The 22,103-nt window shown below is 40.3% G+C and overlaps 1 protein-coding gene across 1 annotated transcript in view; it reads right to left on the minus strand.

Moving 5' to 3' along the window:
* Window positions 1–1,783: 1,783 nt before the first annotated feature.
* sos2 (son of sevenless homolog 2 (Drosophila)) overlaps window positions 1,784–22,103 on the minus strand; it is a 37,453-nt gene continuing 17,133 nt past the window's right edge. The window contains exons 6-23 of the mRNA XM_062440092.1: window positions 20,690–20,833; window positions 20,066–20,176; window positions 13,693–13,791; window positions 12,853–12,980; window positions 11,899–12,554; window positions 11,730–11,811; window positions 11,494–11,616; window positions 10,307–10,419; window positions 9,800–10,022; window positions 8,716–8,835; window positions 8,460–8,622; window positions 7,719–7,836; window positions 7,313–7,485; window positions 7,100–7,216; window positions 6,499–6,763; window positions 6,203–6,244; window positions 5,916–6,019; window positions 1,784–4,433 (exon numbers count right to left, since the gene is read on the minus strand). Coding sequence (XP_062296076.1) covers window positions 3,927–4,433; window positions 5,916–6,019; window positions 6,203–6,244; window positions 6,499–6,763; window positions 7,100–7,216; window positions 7,313–7,485; window positions 7,719–7,836; window positions 8,460–8,622; window positions 8,716–8,835; window positions 9,800–10,022; window positions 10,307–10,419; window positions 11,494–11,616; window positions 11,730–11,811; window positions 11,899–12,554; window positions 12,853–12,980; window positions 13,693–13,791; window positions 20,066–20,176; window positions 20,690–20,833 — 3,288 coding nt within the window. The 3' untranslated portion in view covers window positions 1,784–3,926. The remainder of the gene's footprint in view (window positions 4,434–5,915; window positions 6,020–6,202; window positions 6,245–6,498; window positions 6,764–7,099; window positions 7,217–7,312; window positions 7,486–7,718; window positions 7,837–8,459; window positions 8,623–8,715; window positions 8,836–9,799; window positions 10,023–10,306; window positions 10,420–11,493; window positions 11,617–11,729; window positions 11,812–11,898; window positions 12,555–12,852; window positions 12,981–13,692; window positions 13,792–20,065; window positions 20,177–20,689; window positions 20,834–22,103) is intronic.

A 22,103-nucleotide genomic window follows, 5' to 3' on the forward strand; every position in this document is an offset into this window, starting at 1 on the left:
TCAGAATTAGACTTTAAAGGCCAGGTTCACAATTTTCCAATTTAATTTAATTTTCCTTTAACAACAGTGAGGAACCCAAATGAACATTAAAGCTTGTTTTTCTTGCTGTAATCATTCCTCCTGTTCATACTGACCATTAGAAGATCTCTTCATAATGTACTTATGTAAGTGATGGAGGACAAACTCCAGTTCTCCTGTGCAAAAAATGTATTTAAAAGTTTATCTGAAGATAATATGAAGCTTCAGTTGTCCTAATGAGTCACATTAAGAAGATATCTTTTTATATTACATTCTTTTTAGTGCCAAAGTTCCTTTTTGTTACTATACTTCCACTGCAACTCAACAGGGAAACACAAAGAGCAAATTTGATACTAAAAAGACTGTAAATGTGTCAGATATTCACTTTATATGACTAACTCAGACTGCTGAAGCCTCATATCAACTTTTTAATGTATTTTAATCCCTTCACTTTAAAGAAGATCTTTTAATAGTCAGTATGAACAGGACGAATGATTACAGCAAGGAAAACCTCTTTCAATGTTCATTTGGACACCTGACTGCTATATTAAGACAGATATGAAAAATTGCGAACTTATCCTTTAATATCAATTTACCTGCAATACCTTTGTAAAAATACAAAACAAACATTCGAGTTACAGTAAAACAGAGGAGAAATGAGTAGTTCAGTACAAAATAAGACTGGGTGATTTATTAATCTCATCAAGACCATTAATACAAAGCAGTTAAAGGCCACATACCATCAAATAAACTGACTGCTGGATCAAGCTGTTACAGTGCCACCAGAGGAAAACCAATCTGTTATTCTGTCGGGCTGGGAAAAAAAAACCCCATAAAGAAAGTTGAATACAAAACAAACAAAAAAAAGAAAAAACATGGCAAACTTCACCCCACCAATACTGACTGACTTCTTTCTTGGGACACTTTGCCGATCGAGGGGAAACGGACAGAAAACACACAAAATATCCTCCGAAACTCACCAGCTGCACAAAATGAGAGGAGAAGAAGCAGGAGGAGGATTTTCTTGAGCTCGTTGGTGTTCAAACATCCTCTCAGGTGTTTCTATCTTTCCTTAAAACTCGACGGGGGTGGTGGGATAAGAAGTGAGGTGGTAGACGTGTGTGTGTGTGTGTGTTGTTGATTCTTTTTCTTTTTTCTGCCCTGATCCATGTATAAAGTGAGTTTAACAGCTGCATAGGACCACTGCATTTACAAACATATGACCTATAACAACTGCGGCTCTTCAACAGTACAGCCTAAAGTGCACAAAGTGTGTTTCTCAGAAGAAGAAGAACAAGAAGAATAAAACAAAGAAAAAAGTCCAATCAATTCTTCACGATGCTCAAATACTTGCAACCGAATATATTTCTACTTATACATATATATATATATATATATATATATATATATATATATATATATATATATATATATATATATATATATATATATGTAGACATATATATTCAACTGCAAATTTAATACAGTTCCAACCTCTTTTGTTTTTAATGAGTGTTAGCATTAAAAAGTCTTTGAAAAGGAGACAATCGAAAGGCAATTAGTAGATGTACAAAGTGAAGCACACGTCTAAGTAAGTGCTTGGCATATTGAACTGTATATTTTCATTGCTTTAAAACAGCTAAAAGGGGGCAAGGGGGAGGAGAAAGGGGAGAGAGGGGGAGAAAAAATGGCTTTCCTCAAGTTAATACTCCCAGCGTTTAAAAAACTGGAGATTGTCTGTAAGTAAGTTAGTGACAGTGACCTGTTGTTTTTTTTGTTGTTGTTTTTTTTTACTATTTTTTTATCCGACTGTAGCAGCATTGGATTATTAGGCAATATTCGATTTGACTGAACAGATGCGGATGAGGGTACAATACAACAAGAGGGGGGGGGGAGGGGAGAAAAACTTTATACAAATTATTTAGTTAGTGTATACATGTTATATATACACAGTATCCACAAACATGTACAATTTCATAGTGTATAGCTTTTGTTCTAAACATTACATAGGCAACTTTATTTTTTAGCATTTTAGACACCATTTGCTTATTCTGTAAAATAGAAAAGAAAAAAAAAGAAAAATAAAAAGGCACATCTGAGCATGATGCATGGATTATTTCAGTCTGTCCAAAAATGTTTCAAGCAGGGAAAAAAAACACAAATGAAAGAGATAAAGAAGAAGTTAAAAAGTTCCTTTTTTTTTCTTAATGGGTTTGTAGGTACTTGGAGCAGCCACTAGGGGGCGAGGAGAGGGGGAGCTGACCCAGCTTTGGTAGAGGGAGGAGAGGAAGGGGAGTTGCGTGCTTCCAGTGCTGAGTTTTTGAGTTTTTTTAATACCAAATGAAGGAAGAGTTGGTCATGTGGGGCCTTTTTTTTGGGAGAAGAGCACAGTGTCAGACAGCAGCACACGTCTATATAAGAGAGAGGGGGAAGAAGGGGGTGGGGGGGGGTTAAGACATCAGATTTCAAAGAGTCGGAGCTCCGTCATCTCTCCTCGTCTTCGTCCTGGATCGGTGCTGTTTGATATCGTGGCAGACGTCCCTTCTGACACGCAACGCAGAGGGATTTCTTTCAATTTTAATTCTATTTTTTTTATAGTCTCATCGCAAAAACCCCCCCAAAAAAACAACCTGCTGACTTTGCCCAAAAAGCTCGATGTGCAAATGTGGAGTGTTCTTGGCTGTCGTTTTTTTCCCCCCCATCCGCAAAAGGGGGCCGAGAGGACGTGGAGCTTGGGGGTCAGAGGTCACACACACCGCTGTTGGGATTTTTTTTTTTCTTTGTTAAAGGCAACGTTTTGTGGCTGCGGAGAGGCCTGCCAAAAAAAAAAACCAAAACCCCCCAAATAAACAAAAAAAACCCAGTCAAGATAGTTTGACTCACTTCTTTCTATACAGTCACAGTGTGTACAGTTGAGATATAAGTGGGAGGAGGGCAGGAGAGGAGAGGAGGGGAGGGAGGGGGGGAGTTCAGTGTTGCCTCCTTTTTTCGTGTTTCTTTTTTTAAATGTCACATTAGTTTAAAAAAAAGAAAAGAAAATCCCTTATCCCCCTGCATAAAATAAGACTTTGGCAACTGTTTTCTTCTCAGTTCGTAGGAAAACAAAAACAAAAAAAAAAGTCAATGGAAATGTCTTTTTTTTTTCTCGCCTGCCGCCGCTCACACCTGCCCCCGCCCCAAAACACAGTGAAAGAAAGAGCTACGAAGTCGACGTTGATCGTTGAGGAGAGGCGAAGATGAAAATCTGTGAGCTGCAGCAGGAATCCAGGGTGAACGACGACGACGAAAGTTAAAGATGATGATGTCAATGCCCAAACAAATAAAAAGCAATGACAAAGTTGAGGCTACAAAAAGTCCAAGGCCTCCCCACATGCATCCCTCACTCTGGTACTGGAGTGGGGATGTGGGGTAAAGTGTGAGTTTTAAGAGTGTGTGAGGAGGAGGAGGAGGAGGAGGAAGAGGAGGGGGTGAGAACTTTTACAGAGGAGCAGCGGACAGTCTCTGCTCCGTAAGAACGAAACAAACACTCACACGGCAACAGTGTCTTGGTGCTCCTCGTTGTTTATTAGCTGGCACACCGGTGTGGGGGTTTCTCATTGGCACAGAGGGTTTATGATGAAGGCGGAGCTACTGATCCCCTGAGAGGCACAGCGGGTGGGAAGTAAAGAGGTGTGTGTGTGTGTGATTGGTTAATGCAGAAGGTGGGCGGGTGCAGTTAAGAGCGAGTGTGTGTTTGATTGGGGGGAAAAAAAGAAGGGGGTTAGCAGTGTTATTCTGTCTGATCAGTAGCTTTGTGTCGTAGTTTGTAGGACGCGGTTTTGCATTTCAAGATTACCTCTCTCTTTCTCTTGGCGTTTTAAAAAACAAAACAACAACAAAAACCCCCAAAAAACTTAAACACAGCAGACTCATTGGCTGCTGTCGGTGTTCTCCAACAATGAGAGGCCTTGTAACGGCGGCGGCAGCAGCTCCCTTTTGTATGTCTTTGGTGGGAGTTTGGGGAGTTGTGGGCTGGAGTTGTGGCGCGGTGGGACCGGGGGAGCGGTGATGGGAATGGGTAACGGGCACAGGCTGTTCTGGCTGGCGCTGAGCGGGCAGCTCCGCCTCGGGATGCGAGGCGACGGCGTGCTGGGCGGGGTGTTGGGCGAGCTGGGCGAGCTGCTGAAGTCCCAGTGGTAGCGGCCCACGGGGGAAGGCTGCAGGTTGAGAGGGTAGTTGATGAAGATCTCCGGGGGCCGCTGGGGCACCGGGGGAGGCGTGTCGGGCATAGGGTCGCGAGGAGGTGGAGGAGGCGGGCTGGGAAGGGGGCCGTCGAGCGGGCCGTTGTACAACACCGGCGGTCGAGGCTGGTTCCTGGGCAGAGGAGGGGGCAGCCGGGGAGGGATGGCCGGGGGGCTGTCGGACCTGGAGCTCAGCTGAGAGACACAGAGAAAGAGAGAGAGAGACGCACACATGGAGATCTGGTTCAAATACCTCTAAAAACCACATCGTCACAGTCCTGCTCCAAAAACAACAAATCCCACCGACGCCCAAAATAACACAAATAACTAAAAATCCAGATTTGGAAGTCATCAGTATGTTCAGATAAGAACAACAAAAAAAACTGTTCATTCTATATTCCTGCTTTTTTTTTTACCCTTTAATGAACCCTGTATCCCAAAAGTCCGAGACAATCATGAGTTAAATGTCAAAACTCGACAAAAGAGGCGAGTCCATGAGTGAGCTGGGAGATGCGAGTAGTTCAGAAATGTTTAATAAAGAGGTTTCTCTAAAGTGGGAGGCGGGCTCCAAATAGTTTTAGGAGAGGCTCAGCGAATGGAATTGAAAAAAATCTTACATAAATTGTTACATTTGTTATCAAAGGAGATAACATACAGTAGACTAAATGTGTGTGATAGTTCAGAGATGCAGTGGTTTAGGGGATTTTTCCCACTTTCTCAGAGTCACAAACTAACAAATGCCTTCAGACAGACTTTAAAAAATATATATTTGGTGTCATCTAAAGTATGACAAACAGCAATTTGAGGCCATCTTAGCTTAATTGTGTATATGGGATCAAATAAAATAATATAATCATGTTCCCACTGGCATCCGGGAATTGAGTGAAACTAAGCAAGTAAACCAGGGGTGTTTCCAAGTTTTGTAAGAGGGGATCTCTGATCTAATAACAGCAGGACAGAGAGGAGTGACATCTGTACAAGCATTTAAAAAGGAGCAGAAAGTACAGCTTAAAAGTTGAGTTTTATTACAGAAGATTAGGGGCGGACAAAACCTAGTTAAGTATCTGCGGGACACGCGTCACATGGCTGTAGCATCTGCAGCTGGTGAAAAAGCACCAACAAAAATTAAATTAAAAAACCCTAACAAATTAAATGTTTCAGAGGTTTTAATTTTTCTAAATCAAACGCTGTAGTAGAGGTTGATTTCTCTTATAAAATAAAGCATAAAGTTCAGAAGAAACACTGAATGAGAGGCTGCTCTGAGGATAACGCTCTCTAAATAATCTTTGTAGACTTGTTCGTGTCCTAATTCATCCATGTTTCCCTTACTGAAGTCTCCAAAGGAAAACCTACTAGATTAATTTAGAGCAATTCATTTAACAGGTTTTAAAATGTTGAGTTTAAAGTGCGTGGCTTTCTACCAAATAAACATTTTGATCATTTGGTCCAATTAGTGATATATTTTAAACACCTATAATAAATAATTCCTTCCAAATTGAAATTCACACAGCTAATGTCTGAGATCATGTTTCATGTTTGACCGGCCAACCCTCACTCTACATTTTTATAACATAAATCACATCTTTTACTAAACTATCCTAAATCATACCACAGATATGCCAAATCCAATCAGACTGAGATAATAATGTCTCTGAATAAATGATGAGCCACTCTTACCTTAGCTTCAGACATCGCGTCCTTCCTTCGTGGCGGCAGAGGAGGCGGCTTCTGCGGCTCTTCTCCGAGCTGGTGGAGGCTGCCGCAAGACACAGACTGAAGCTCTGAGACGAAGAGAAACAGACAGAGAGTTAAAAAAAAGAAAAGAAAGATGGATGTGTGAAGAATCAAGAACATGCCCTGCTTGTGAGTAACAGCTCGATGATATCGCAAAATACTAAAAAAAGAGCGGTTTCAGTGTTAAATGCATAAATACATGCAGCAGAAAGCACTCGCTCCTCACTCACTTGAAGGCGGAAGGAGAACTGAAGCGAATATGGAGTTGCTTCCTGTGAAATTCAAAACAGACAGAAGATAAAGATGTAATTTCACATAAAAGGTGCCTGAGTAACCTTGTGCATCAAGTTTTTAACTTCTAAATGAATCATTTAATGCGATGAATCTTTAAAACACAGACACTTTTGATGTTTACAGGCTTCCGTAGAGACATTAAAAAACTAAAACTTTCCCTGTCTTGATTAGAAAATGTCAAACATTCCCAAATATTCCAGAAACGGAGCGATGTGCCGGTGTGTGATCTCACCGCCGTAGGAGCTGCTGAGGTCGGGCTCGATGAAAACGGAGCTGAGGTCAGAGGAGGCCGACTGAGGGGGGGTGGGCGTGTTAGGAGAGGTGGGCACGGAGACAGACGCTGGCGTCTCCGTCTCCGTCTCTGCGATGCTCCGGAAGGTGATCTTATGGGACGGCTCCTTCTCCAGGGGGACCGGGTGGCCCTTCAGGGTGCCAGAGGTAGACGTTCGCACAGGCCGGATCCCCGGTGATTTCAGAGTGTACCCGCTCACTCTGGGCTGCAGGCGGAAGAGGAGAGGCATTGATTCAACTTTGGAGCTTCATCACAAGTAAAATCTACTCATTTGACAAAGCAAGGCAGCTTTATTTATAAAGCACATTTCATACACAGGGGCAACTCAATGTGCTGTCTACTGCAGTTTTTAGGTTTCTTCTCTATTTCAACTCTCACTACTGCTTAAGAATATAGAAGTAGATGCTATTCAGTGGCCACAGAAACTAAAATTAATTAAGATCAAAGTTCTAGAGAATGATTTTTATGCTTTTCTGCTGTAAAAATGCATTTCTCTCTAACTAAAAACACCAAATATCGCCGCGACAGAGGAAACACTTACAAATCGGGGAGGCTGTCTGCAGTTCCTTGGCTCAATATCCAGAGACGTGTTGAACAGGTGGTCAGAAAACTCCTTCTCACTCAGTGTTCCCATCGGGTTCAGGTTCTCGAAGAACTTCTGCACAACAGAAAACCAACACACGTTTAAGACTCCAGGATCTGTGTGATTATACGTGTTTAAAATGCAACAAAAGAGAAAATTAAGAGCACCCACCCTGATGTCGGACTCCACTTTCAGGCAGTAGGGCTGGTTCTGGTACTGCTGGATCTCTCCGGTGATTTCCGCCACTTTCCTCCTCTTGCTGAAGTTGATCAGCTCCTTGGAGTGGCGTTTGAGGAAGTCTGGGTTGCCTTCCTCCGTCTTCAGGATGTTGGTTAAATAGATACCTGAGGATGAGGGGAGAGTGGTAGTGAAGAAAGGAACATAAACTTGCTCAATAATGTGTGAAAATGAACAACTAAACTAAGCAGAGAGCTGAGAAGAAAAAAAAAACCCACTTTCAAATAAATAATAGTGATAAAAAGCACTGTTGGGCGGTTATATCTAAATATTTTTGGTTCAGCTTCATAGTTCAGCTGTAGTGCATTGAGTGCAGACTGTCACACTGTAAAAGACTTACCAAAGAAAGGCACACAGGGTGGGTTTATTGACTTGAGTTTAGCTAAGTATTTCTTAAAATGGTCCTGACTCAGCTCCACAGCTTCTTCCAGGATTTTCTTTTTCCTCTCTGGTATTGCCTGTAGTGAAGCAAGGAGAAACAGTCCCATAAATAAAAAGGTTTTTATCACCAGCTCGGCTTTATATTGAATGGTTGATGGGACACAATGTACATGCAAAAAAACCCCAATGAATAGCAGAGGCTTTTCGGGTCTTTCGTCTTTTGGAATTAAATAGTTTAATAATAATAATAATCATCATCATCATCATCATCAAGTGAAAATGTGTGGGTCAATGATGTTTTTTGTGTCCATGTGGTTTGGTCAAATTTGGTTAAAATGTGTTTCATTTTTTAAAAATGTAGTAATTATTTGTATAAGTACACTTAAATACACTGAAGGTGGATAAAACATTTAATATTTATCGTTCTTTTGTGTTTACACCGTTTGACATTTTCAGGAGCATTCAGTTTTACTTAGGTCATTTCAAATGACAAAAAACAACAAAAATACAAAATGTACAAATCTTTAACAATTAACAAATCTGATGCTGCTTTTAAAACTATTTTTAAAAGATATTTTTGAATTGGTCATCTTGCCAACCCTTATTTGTCACTGACCCGTGTATCAAAATTCCTACAATTATGGCAAAATATGTGCAGCTAGTTGTAGTTCTGTCTGATCTCTGTGAAAGCTTAACTGACCTCAAAGGTGTGGTCGAGTCTGTACACGGGGACAGAGTTGATGGCGCTGACCACCTCCAGCACGCCGTTGAAGTTGTTGAGCTCCTGGAAAACCTGAAGGATCTCAATGACCCGTATCAACACTGCCACCCTCTCCTCCATGTTCTTGGTCTCTACAATACACCTGAGAAATACAGACAGACACACACAGAGTTACAGATGATGTGGTTTCTCCAGGACTCTAAAACCTTTCTTTGATCTGCTTCCTGACACTCACTTCTCAAACCACAGTGTGAGGTTGGTGGTGTGACGGATCATACGGAGCAGGTTCGGTGAGTTCTTCTCTTTGTCCTCTTTGGTCCAGACGCTGCCGACCAGCTCAGACGGCCGCACAGCTCTGTGAAATGAAGCAGATTTATATTCAGACCAGGGTTATTATAGTTAACAGAAAACTAGGAGTGAAAATATAGTTTAAAATGAACTAAAACTAAACAGAATTGAAAAACTGAATAAAAATAAAAACTAATGAACATTTCAAAACTGTAATAACTATAATGATACCCATGCATCAGAAGACTTTGAAAAGAATTCCGTCTCACACCTGCTCTCATCTTAAGATGACTCAAAGAGTTTTTAGAAACAGGCCATACTCAGATTATGACTTTACAAAGACTGAATCTTGCAGGGTCACTATTTACAAAACTACAACTACATTATTTTTGTGAATTTTCTGTCTGCGCGAGATGCTGTGAGGTGAGGGAGGCAGGAGCTAGGTCTGCCAGGTACAGGGATGAGAAAATCCCACTGATGCTGCTTAAACTCTAGGTGTGTGTGTTTGGGTTATGGAGGTCCGCACGGGGCTGTTCAGGTTTGGTTAGAGCTCTCTTCTTCTCTTTTGGTTGTTGACTATGTCAAGTCACTGCCAAAACTGAAAGACTTGCGATAATATGAAACTCAGTTGAAATTATCTTCAGACCAAGGCTAGGAAAAGACTCGGACTGACCTAAAACAGCTCTAAACCATTGAAATGCCAGGAGGGCGACGCAACCTCAGTAAATCTCACATGATTTCTTTCCCACTTTGGAAATTTAGTCTGCAACAGTGAAAGGTCAGCATAAAACTAAGACTAAAACTGAATAAAAACTAAACTACAACTAGTCAATTCCCCAAAATAAAAATAAAACTACTTAATCAACTGAAAAACTAAATAGAAATAAAAACTAATGACAATTTTACAACTATAATAACCCTGATTCAGATTCAGACAGGCAACACCAGACACCGTTACAGGGGAGCTTAAAGTCTGATTAACACATTTTGCTCTTGTTATCTTCACCTGCGGGTGCATATCAGTGACTCACCTGTAGTACTCCGACTCGAGCAGAGTCAGCTGTCGGGCGATCTCTATGGGGTGAAGGGTCATGAGTTCGAATGACTCCGACTGGCCCGCTCTGCTGATGTGCCACTCGATGGGAGGAGGCGGGCTCTCAAAGGTGATGTTGTGACTGACGCCGTTTGACTGCGTCTGCATCTTCCTCTTGATGATCTTATTGATGGACTCGACCCACTTTCTCATAGACTTGCCTGCAAGGAAAACACACAAAAACCATGACTCCAAAAACCATGTCACTTTCTCCAGGTCATACAAAAATACTAATTTAATGCTGCTGTGACTTTTAATTGTGAATCACTTTAATTAAGTTCTGCTGGTGATAAATTGCATTAAGAGTAACAGAGACTGCATCAACACCGCCTCTAACAGCAGAGCCACATCCAGACTTATATAAAGACTTTGCTGCTTATTTGTGTTTCTGAACATTCATTCACTAGGATCACTAGGATCACTAGGATCTGCACATAGGACCGACCTCGCAGTTGAATTCTGCAGGTGATGTATTCCTCTAATCGACTTCTCAGGTCTGGATCATTTTCAAAGTCGTAGAAATGATGTTCGACCCACTGACGGAAAACGTTGAGGACCCTGTGGAGTAAAAGAAGAGTAATAATAATTCATTAGAAATCCACTTTCAATTTTTGAGGAAATTACAAATTAAAATCAATCACATTTTTGAGAGGTCAGACTATACTGTTTGAAGAAATCACTAAAGTGTATTCCTCACCGTGGAGAGTTAACATTTTTATGAGTAGATTCTTAACAAAGTGAAACAGCAGTAACATGCTTTAAAAGGGCAAAAGCCATGGCTTAAGAGATATTTTTAACTACTTTGAGTATCCTTATTTTGAAATAGGCAGGGGGACGACATTACTCTGTTTATTAAACTACAGACCACCCAAGCTGAAGGACAAATTCCTTCAACTTTTATCAAAAATGTCCCAATTTATCCTTAAAAAGGTTTTTTGTTCATGTTAGGTGATGCAACACTGACTTAATGTCATCTTCTGCTGTTACTAAAAGTAACGTTGCTGCAGTTGTCATACAGTATAGTGACCACAGAGCTGATACCTCTTCAGGCTGTGTTTGAACTGCGTCTGTGACTAAACTTTTAGAGGTTTTTATTTATTGCAGCTGCCCGTAACTACAGCAGCACTGCAGTCCAACACCGAGGAGCTCATAGTTTTTAAATGGTACTTACAGGACTATTCTTGACTCTGTTGCTCCTTATAAGGAGACAAAGTGTAATACAAAAGTAATTCTGTGGTCCAGTGAGAACATTCAGGCCTTAACAGGAGAGTTTAAAAGAGCCAAAACAACAACAGGAGGCGAAGACACACAAAATCCTTTGTGGCGGTTTAAAAGTTTTCTTAACCTGTTCTACATTATTTTAGGACTGTGATATGGACATTTTTGGTTATTTTTGTTTTTCATAAAAAGGTGCTATACATATTGTGCAAATTGCTCACTTCTGTGCAAACTTCTTTAAAAAAAAAAAAAGAGTGAGACAAACTCAGAAGTTTTCCTTTCGATAGTGTGATTATGTACAATGATTTTTTTCTTTTTGTCCTGTGTTACTGTCCTTCGTGTTTACTCTCTGTGCAGATGCTGTTGTTTGTCTTTTGAGAGCCAGGTTCGGCTGTGATCTGACCGGTGTCGTACCTGAGTTGGACTGGTTGCACGTACTCCTTGCGGAACCTCTGGAGCTCGGCTGACATCGGCTGCTCGCCGTTCATGAGAGCACGTAGGTCGTCCTCAGTCGGTTCTGGCTCAGGGATCTCAATCCTGGAGGGGAGCAGACATGATATTTTAAGACGTCAGGGCACCCACAATAACACATCACTGATATATATTTGTCTTAAAAATGTCCAGGTGACTATGACGAATGAAAAGCGTACCTGTCTATGAGGAGGGAGAGAAGCTCCTGTGGTTTGCAGAATGATCGGTATGTGGTGAGAAACGTGCGCACAAAGTTAGGATCTACAAAAAAGACAAAACAGTTTAGATAATGAAGGGAAAAAGTCAAAATGAATCACTACAAATTGATCTTTAATGTCAGCGTCTTACCAGCATACATGTGGTAGGTGAGCCTCTCTATGAGTTTGCCCACTGTGCCGGCTTTAATGATGGGGATGCCTGTTTTGCTCTGCACTTTGTCCTCAAAAACTATATTCTCCTCAGAGTCCTGCACAGCGAAGCGGTAAACCTCCGGGGAGGGCAGTCTTAGAGGATGCGCCTCTTCCTCGTGCTCCAACACTGTGTCTAACATGCGATCCAAAGTGGAGCGATACTGCAGAGTCACCAGCGCCGCCATCCACGCCGCTTTCTCATCTGCTGTCCGTGCACAGAAAACGGCGCAGTTTTCTTCTTTGCCCATCAGTTCAAAAGCGTGCCGCTGCTCCGCCGAGTCCTCGCGGTCCACGATGCGGGTCTTCCTAAGCACGAACTTCTCCTTCAGGCGGTACTCTGCCCCGCTGCCGGACCCCGGCAGCCGCGAACTCTGATTGGCCTTGCAGCTGATCATCAGGCCGTCGAACAGGAAGTTGTGTCGCTCGTGCTTGGCGCCCGCTCGTAAAAGCGGCCCCTCCAGGATGAACTCGCTGCAGCACTGGCCGATGTCCCTCCCCTCCCAGCCGTCGATGCTCTTCTGGATTTCGTTCATGCGTTTGATGGCTAGTTGTTTGCTACGAATCTGTCTGCTGTACAGGCGGTAAACGGGCTCACTGTGAGGGAGAAGTGAAGCGTTGTGTCAACAAAAACTGAGCCACAGAAATGTTGATACTAAACAAATACATGCAGGTCGTGTCTGGGTTGCTGCAGCTGCTGGATGCTGCATGCTGGTACCGCACATACCCAATTAATTATGTGTGCCAACGGGCTTGTAGTACAAATGTTTGACTGAGAACTGCTTTGTTGAGATGCAAATGCAGCATATTCAAATCCATTACTGCCCTTTGGTCACTAACATGTTGACAGAACGACACACTAAATATTTTATCATTAACACCAGTGGAGACTTACCCAGGTTTACGCCGAGGCAGGTACTTGGAGTATATGCGCTCCACGCTACTCTGAAGGTTGAGCAGCGCTGTGATCGCCTGTTTCATACACTCTCTGTCATCTTGATCTTGACTGCGCTCCTGAAGTTGCTGTAAAATTGCAGAAAATCCACATCAGACATGTTGCTATAATTCATAACAGTGTACAAAAGGCAATTTCACCAGTGCAATTAATAATAATAACTGTTGCATTTATATGGTTTACTGGAACTGAGCTGTCGTTAATATTATGAGATACATCTGTGCTTTTACTGCTATGACAAGTCTCAATGTCTGCCGTGTTAAAGGAGAGAGAAAAGCGGCACTAATTCCAGACCCGTTAAATTTTTACCATCAGAGCCCATCAAGGTTATTTTGACCCTGTTCGTTATGGCCATGTGAGACAGAGAGCAGTAATGGTGGCAACAAGTTACAGACCTAGATAAAATACAGTTATAAATCAGGCTCTTTAAAACATGTAGCTTAACTAGGGCTTAAAGTTAGAGTTGGTAGACTGGTTTCAGAACATCTTGCCAAAGGGGTGCAGTTGAAAATAAGCTGGCTTGGCACTTATAGAAATCTGGATTAATGTGTTTTGTCCTTATAAGTACATAAAGTGAGGTTTTTTTTAAAAGATAAAGCTGATGGCAAACAATTAGATACATCTAAAAAAACACTTTGAAACCATAATAAATTGGATCTGAAATGTGTCAAACTAGAATATTTATCATTATTCAGGGTTGAAATCATTAATATCAATAAGAACCAGTAGAGAAGCTGAAGCCATCCTTGATCAGAACGGTTCCTGTGTGTCAGGACGCACCTGAAGTAGCTCAAAGTAGTGTATACAGTGATACACTGGGACCATCATCAGCTGTGGGAGGACATACTGGACTGCTTCTTTGAAGCCTTCTGCGACTGACTGGAGAGACACAGACACATATAAGAAGTGTTAGTGAAACATGTGAGTAAAAACATCATGAACAGATTTAAACAAACTAGCGTGTGATCGAGGCTGTGAGGAACTCATTCAGGAGAAGATTCCGACTCACAAATTTCAGAAGAAATCCAGACTAGACTAGAATCAGGATTTATTTAAGGAGAACGTCTTTTTTATTTCTAATCCTAGAAGCTAAAAAAAGAAACAAAGCAAAATCCAGACACAAACCACATTTAAAAAACAAGAACATACCAGTTTACACCAAACTTTTTACTTCAGCTTTCATTTTCACTTCTAAATAAGTGGTTTTGATGACTGGGTGTGTTTAAACCCGTCTGAGGCCGTTTGTGTTCTTTGGAAGCCGCTGTAAAGATGCATCTGGTTTTAAGTGCGAACGAGTAAAATGTGATCAAAACTGACAGGCACCAATGATGATAACTAAAGAAATATGTGGCAGACTTTAAAATTAACAGATGGGGGGGTGTGTGGTGTTCTTCAGAGTCAAAACGCTGCTAAAATTCACGCAAATGAGAGAAAAAGAAGAGAGCTGCGAAGACAAGGACACTCAGATGTGTGTTTCTCAGTGTATAAATGAGTCCGGATTAGATCAGACGCGAGGCTCGAGGGTGACGAATGATGGATGCAGGCAGGGAGGGAGAAGCGGTTGACCGAGTAAGGCTGCAGGGTAACCGGAGAGGGGGCCGTCATAGTATCCATTTAAATCTCCCGTTCCCCTGATAGACGACTCAGAATCAATACGCTCGTACTCAGACTCCACAGCAGCGGCCACACTGTCTGCGTGGAGAGGAGAAGATCGGGGAGGGGTAGAGGGAGTGGAGGAGGGTCTGTGTGCTGGAAAAGAAAGATGCAAACTGATCGACACCCGAGGAACAATGAACTAAGTTTAGATTTTAATATGTCGGCATCCTTCAGGCTGAACATTTAGATGTGGTTTGGCATTTACAGCTGCAACTAATTATTATTTTCTGTATCGCTTCATCTGTGGATCATTTGTCAGGTTTTTAAAAATGTCCATCACAGTTTCCCCAAAGCTCAAGCTGCATCCTCAAATGTCTCGTCTTGTCCCGACGCATACATCACAACCCAAAGATATCCAGTTTACTATCAGAGGATTACACGTACCAGAGAATATTCATATTATATTCATTTCAGTGTCTGGAAGCAGAAGATTTTGACTTTCTTTTCCTTTCTGTCCATTGGCTGATTGATCTTTGCAGCTCTACTTGGTTTGGTGCAACTAATCAAGAGCGCCTTATAATACAGATTTTTTTCCAAATAGTGCTCGATTCATCTGCAGATTATGTTCTGGATTAATCAACTAGTAAATTGGTCAATAAAATGTCAGAAAATAGTATAAAAAATGGTGATTGCTCAAGATACAAACTAAAATATCTTCTTTTGTCTCCGCCAACAGTCCACGACCCAAAAAGACTAAAAGACATTAGAAATTAGTTAATTTTAGTATTTTTTGTAGTTAACGGTTTTCCTTTATTTTATTTTGCATTGTTTGTATGTAATATTCTTTCAGTAAATCATATTTATGTTTATGTATTATCTCTTTTTACCTCACCCATACACGTGTTTTATTTTTATTTTACTATTTTTCTCTGACTTTTATTTTATAAATGTGCAAATAAACCAATTTTCCCTTAAAAAAATTACTCAGGTCGACTTAACAGAAGAGTTGGCGATTCATTTTCAGTCACTTGACGAAATGATTAAAGGCCCTAGTTTCAAACACGTTGTAATTAACTGTGTTTCTAAAATGCATTTTCACTACAGAGGAAATCAGCAAGTTTATAATATACCTAGTCTATGTAAGTCAGAAATCATTTCGTTTTAGACAGATCTGTGTTTAATGTTCTTTAGTTTATATTTTAGGAACAAGTGCTGAATTAGAGGTGACAGGGCCTTCTCCACAGTCGCTCCCTCCTTCTTGAACCGTCTCTCCAAACACATTTATGACTGCATCAAAATGTCTTTAAGTAACCTAAAAAGCACTCTATAGAAAATTAAATGAGCTTTCTTGCTTGAGAGTTACATAAAAAGATTTATAATAACCTCTCAAATACACGTAAACTCTGGTAAAAAAACCACAAATTGATGTTTTTACACTTTATATGATTTAAAACAAGCTTCAGACAGAGCCAGGACTCTTTATGGTTAATCTTTCTATTTAAACACAGACAGATATCAAGAGAGTGGCATCGATATTAAGCAAATCTCCCAAAATGTCAAATTATAGCGAGCAAATGGTAAAAAAAAAAAAAACAATTTACGTGAGTGGTAAAGAACATAAACGTTAGTAATCACGTAACCCTGACGCATCTTGTGGCTGTTTTGCTTGTTTAATCTAAGCTGGTTTGTGTTGCGTTATTATGGTTTTTACAACGTCTGAAGTTGACAAACCTGCTGGGATTACTGGAGGACAAACTGGAACCTGACTAATATATTGTTTTCCTCACACAGGTGTCAGTTTTGGCTCTTTAATGAGCGTTGGACAAAAAGATAAGTGCAGTACGTTGCTGATTTAGAGATTTATATTTGACCTTTTATGTTTGGTTTTGTTGTGTTTATAAAGCAGTTATCTGACATTTAATGTTCAAATTTGACTTATTATCTTATATTTACTTACTTTTTTATTGCTGAAATGTAAAATATCTTTGTCACAGCTGTGGAACAACCACATTTGAGGTATCCTTACAATGATATCAATTGAGCCGAACCGATATATTGGCCAATATTGACATTGTGACAGATATATCAGTGAATATGTTGTACAATATCTTTAAAAAAAAAGAAAGTGTATAGGCAGCATTTTATGTAAATGTGACCCTTTAAATTCAAGTTTAATATATGCATATGTTTTTTGTTCTGCTTTTTTTAATTCAGTATTGTTAGTTTAAATGTGTTCAACTGTAAAATATCATGGTCTCTATTACAAATCCTGTGTCACAAGCATTTGAAAAACAGGATCGTCACATAAAAATCATGTATTTAATTATTTTATGCTTATGCATAAACTCAACTTTTTTCGTAATGATCCATCGAATATGGCATTTCAAACGCTTGTGAAAAAAATATGAAATGGATGTATATATTGATATCGATGTTTTTTTACTCTCTAATATTGGTATTGGCATCAGTCCCAAAACTCCAGTTGGTTGGGCCCTAGATATTATTCAGTATTTGGCTTAAAAATCTAGTATCACTTGAGCTCGACTTATCACCGCATCGATGTGACGTGTGACGGGCTACTTTGATTTGGGCAGGTAAAGTTGATTTAAAGTTTGGTTGTTTTTACCGAATAACGCTCCCACCACCACATATTCTTTTTTCTTTCATCATCAGTCACATCATCATCATCATTGTTGTGGCAGCAGCCGAAAAACATAAAACAGAGTGCAGCAGGGATAAGGGTACAGAATGACTACGAGAACAACCTGTCCCCATTTCACAGAGAGGTACAGGACTGCTTGAATGTCGTGGTCTTTTGCCGTCTTAATTCACAGCTTATTTTCAACATGAAATGCGCCTTGGGCCAAGCCCCCCCACCCTACACACAGACACACAGACACACACACACACTCACTCTCCTCCTCCCCAGGAGAAAAATGGCCCGCAGTGTGGCTGCCTGTTCTATTTTTAAAAGGCGATGTAATTTACCCACAATACCAGACGCTGCAGAGTGCAGGGGCTGAGTGCTCGACAGACACATCTATCTGACAGAGAGCGGGGAGGAAGGGAGGGAGGGGAGGAAGTCAAGAAGGATGGAGTGAGAAAGATGAAGCACATGCAAAGAGACAGAAAAAAAAAAAAGCTGCAGAGGTAGAAGAGAGGCACGAATAATACGGCGAACTCTCGGATAGGTGGGCATTTGTAGCAGGTGCTGTGGATAAAAGCGTCCATGTGATGTTCAAAAAGGAGGAGAGATGACGAGGCAGCGGGTCAGAGATTGTAAAATAAGATTACCTCCCTGGGCAGAAACGGGGGCAGGAGCAGTTTGATAAAAAGGGGTGGAAGGTGTGTGTGTGTGTGTGTGTGTGTGTGGTGGGGGGTTTCAGATGGGAGGCTGGTAGAGAGAGAGACACCATTACACCATCTGCCCCTGGGACGGCTGACGTTCAGCACACACACCTCTGAGCTCACACACTGCACAGCACAACAAAGAAAAGCAACATAATTAACAAAAATGATCTGGTTCCAGCTTCTTAAATGTATATATTTGCTGTTTTTCTCTGTTTTCTATGATAGTAAAGTGACTACCTTTGAGTTTCAGACAGTTTGAAGCTATTTCAAGATGTTATATGACAGCAATTTTTCACTGTTGTCTGACATTTTATTGACCATCACTTCTATTCACATTATTAATGATTTTTTTCTGTCCTCAGACATTTATCAGACAAAAAAATCATAAAGACCTTTAAGAAGTTTGTTTTCTTTTCAAGTCAACCATTTTTTAAGACTTGGTGATGCATAAAAACTTGTAACATTTAATTGAGAAAGCAATTAATCAAGAAAAACCATTAGCAGGTGAATCGATAATTATAAATAGAAGCTCACAACTTGACAAAATAAGATAAATATTACTAATTACTTAAACAAAAACTACTAAACTTGTTTGAATATTAAAATATGATTGTTACTATAATTAATTTCAGATTGTGTGTAAAAACAGATTCTTTCTTGATTTTGTTGGTGTTTTTTTATATCTATCAATCCGTTGTACACATCCAGTGTTTGATTATGTGAAAAATAAATGAATTAATAATTTTTTCTACTCACAGACAAGCGTATGGAGACAAATCTGCCTTCTCCATGTTATATATGGCTTTGGTCTTTAAGTAAAATAGCATATTGTTATTGTTTTAAATGAATACAGTGTTGCTATCAATAAAGGCCTTTATTTTTTAACTCCTGTGCCCTTTTCCTCACTCTCATACAATGAGGGTATGAAAATAAACTCTGGGTGTGGGTAATCAGAGGACAGTGCCAGCGGTGTTGATATAACTGGGGTTAAACTGGTGGTTTGAGGGTAAACACAGCGAGGCCTCAAGCTGAAGTACAAGTCAGTCAGCAGCACTGTTTCTGACAAGGAAGATACACACATAGCGTCCACAAGGAGATCAATTATTAAAAAACTTCATATCCAGTTTGGTGCTCAAAACCTTGACGATACTGTAAATACTGCTGTGAGTTTAGAGCTCTGCTGTTGCTTTATGTGAGCAGTCAGACTCGTTGGTCCTTGGCCTGAGAAAACACAAGAAAATATTTCATCTTCAAAGGCTGCCAAACTGCACCCCGTTGAGCATATTTCAATGCTATTCTTGTGAGGAATGTCCAAATAAAACAATGCGGCAGCAGTGAATAAACTGTACACAGGACACTGAATATGTCATGACATGCCCTCAAACGATATTGGGAGGAATTCAACGAGGCACCCAGGTTAACTTCAAAGAGAAACAGGAACAAATAATGAAACGCTGTTTGCTTGGTATAAACACACAAGTGACCTACTTGTACCTTCATATTAAAAACAAACAACAATTTTTTTTCTTTTTTCTTTTTATGGCATTTTGTGGTTTATAAGACATCTGAGGTTTACATCTGAGAATGACAGGAAAGACGCGAGTAGGAAATATTGCGGCTATAAATGAATCAGTCGAAGTAGAAGCTCATGTCACAAACTTTAGCTCAACAGGTGACAAAACTATTAACAAAATACTGTATTACTTATTATTTATTTAGGACATTTTCCTGCTTGTATTTGAAGGTAATTGGTTGTAGAGGCCAACAGGAAACATGGAGAGAGAAAGGGAAATTACCTTCAGCAAAGGTCCCTTGCTGGAATCGAACCAGGGACGCTGCCATTATGTGGCATGTGCGGTAACCACTCGACTACCAAGAAGCTCTATTAATCATTTATTTAACAGAAGAAGGGATATTTACCTCCGATTCTTCCTGAAGAGTCATGCATGCATATATATATATATAACCTCGCTTTTCTTAAAGATTAAAAGAGACAAAGGCTAAAATATGAAAACCCTGCAAATCTACTGGCTTCCATTGTTTTTCGCCTTTCTTTTTATACATCTTAAACAAGCTCAAATTACTTAAAAATTATCAAATTAACTTCTCATGCCTGATTTTCCCCTTTCGGAGATGCGACAGAACCCCCGTGTCAAACAACAAGCTACCGATCAAACGTCCCTGAGGTCGATTTTTAACATCTTACCTGGAAGTAGAGGCCAGCAGTCGGTCGTGCCATCAGGTTGTTGAAGTACTCGTGGAAGTCCCTGCTGAGGATATCCTGAGACAATGTCTCGTAGGGGTCAAACGCCTGCTCCTAGAGGCACGAAGAGAATAATTTAATGTTTTACACCTTTGTCACCGACAGTATTAATTCACTGACAATGAGGACGCAGTATGTCACATGCTAGATACTCTATGTTCTGTTAGTGTATGTTCTGCATACAAAATGTGCAACATCTGTCTGACAAAATCTGACCACATATTTTTGAAGTAGTGCCATATTTACTGAGGGTATACACAATTTTTGTTTATTTCAAATGTTTCTAAGTTTATTTTTTGGGAAAACCCACTCAGATAGATGACCTGTTTCGTTGCTACACATGTATTATTGCTTCCTCTAAAAAGGTGTGGTTGAAAATGTATGTGAGCCTGCAGAGTGTTAGCTCGGGGGGATGATGCTACTGTGCAGCAGCTCTGAAGTGTTAAATTCACCCCCTGTGAGAAACAAGGGAGTTACCAAGCAATGTGTGATTGTTTACATCCGTTGTCAATCTTTTTTTTTATCTTTATGTAGAAATGAGGTTGTTTAGTGGGAAATGCTACGAACCTCTGCTAGATCCTCAAAGCAGCTGCCCACCAGCGGATGAGGGCTACCGTCAGCGGTCATCTCCACGGCATCCTCGATCAGTCCGAGCAGCTTCACCGTCAGCTCGTGGATGTCCAGGATGTTACTGAAGATCAACTCCACATCCTGCAAGACAACACAGGAGCGATCTTTAACAAAACACGTTTTGCTGTGTGGCTGTGAAAAGACTGTACAGGCCTTACACAGTTCAGAATCAGACACAAAATACCATTCTCCACAGTTCAAGAAACAAGACACTACTAAAAAGTCATTAAAAATCACTAAGAAGACAAATGTGCACTTGCTTAATCACATAATAATAAATAATAGAGAGCTGGTGCATTATCGGTGCACCATCACTATCACTATCAGTCCCTGAGATAGAGAGAAAGTGGCTGTTTGCTGTTGTGTCACTAAAAAAAACCAAATGTATAGTCGCTAAAAGCAGATAATAATAAAACTGATGGTGCGATATCAGTCGCTGGGAGAGAGAGTGGCGGGTGCGGTGAAATACACGTTCACTAACAATAGATAGTACTTGAAATGGTTTTAGCATGTAGCAGGTAAAGAGGCAGGTTTGTGTCTGAGTCCTTAGAATAATTATGCCTCATTCATGTTGTTGTCAAGTTGTAAATAAAAATGTGCTGAAAGGGGATTTAAAGATGATTAAAGATCTATTGTGTCTACATGTACATGCACAGGTGACACTGCGATTACCTGATTGATTGCTCTAAAACTTAAATGCAGCTAGTCGGTATTTAGAGTTTCAGTCTTGAGTCGGACTGACAGCAGAGTGAGAGATGAGGCTATGCTGTCTTACACAATTGTAGTTTTTTAAAACTTTTTAAAAAAACGCTTTTTTATTTGAGTTTCAGTTTCAGTTTGAGTCTCTAAACTCTGAGTTTAATTATTTTTGGATGGTAGAAGAAAAGAAGAAAAGAAGATCTCTCTTTTCATGGCACCACTGTGCTACCACAGAGATATTTTTCCTCTCTAAAGTCTTACTCGTGCAAAAATCCCATTAGAAACCTGGTTAAAGTGCATACATGGCCAAGAATTAATGTTTTTCCTGTAAAAAAAGAAAGAAAAAAAGCTCTATTCAGCAAGTTTCCCATAAACCTTGATCCCCAAACACAAAATTTTTCTGTAAATGACGTTTAAGAAATCGCGGATACCACGGAAAACCGACAGTAATCAGGTTACCTATGTGCATGTAAACACACTGAATGTGTTTAAACATATGAGTCTGTAACTCCCAATTCTCAGTAAAACCTCCCTTAGATAAATAAATGCTAAAAAAAAAGAAAAAAGAATTCACTAAAAACAACAACAACTGGCTCAATTTGCCAGAGGAAATCATTAGTCAAGCAGATGAGAAAGCACATCCCCAAAAATA

This window comes from Scomber scombrus, chromosome 19, assembly GCF_963691925.1.
Source record: "Scomber scombrus chromosome 19, fScoSco1.1, whole genome shotgun sequence".
NCBI classification, from domain to species: domain Eukaryota; kingdom Metazoa; phylum Chordata; class Actinopteri; order Scombriformes; family Scombridae; genus Scomber; species Scomber scombrus.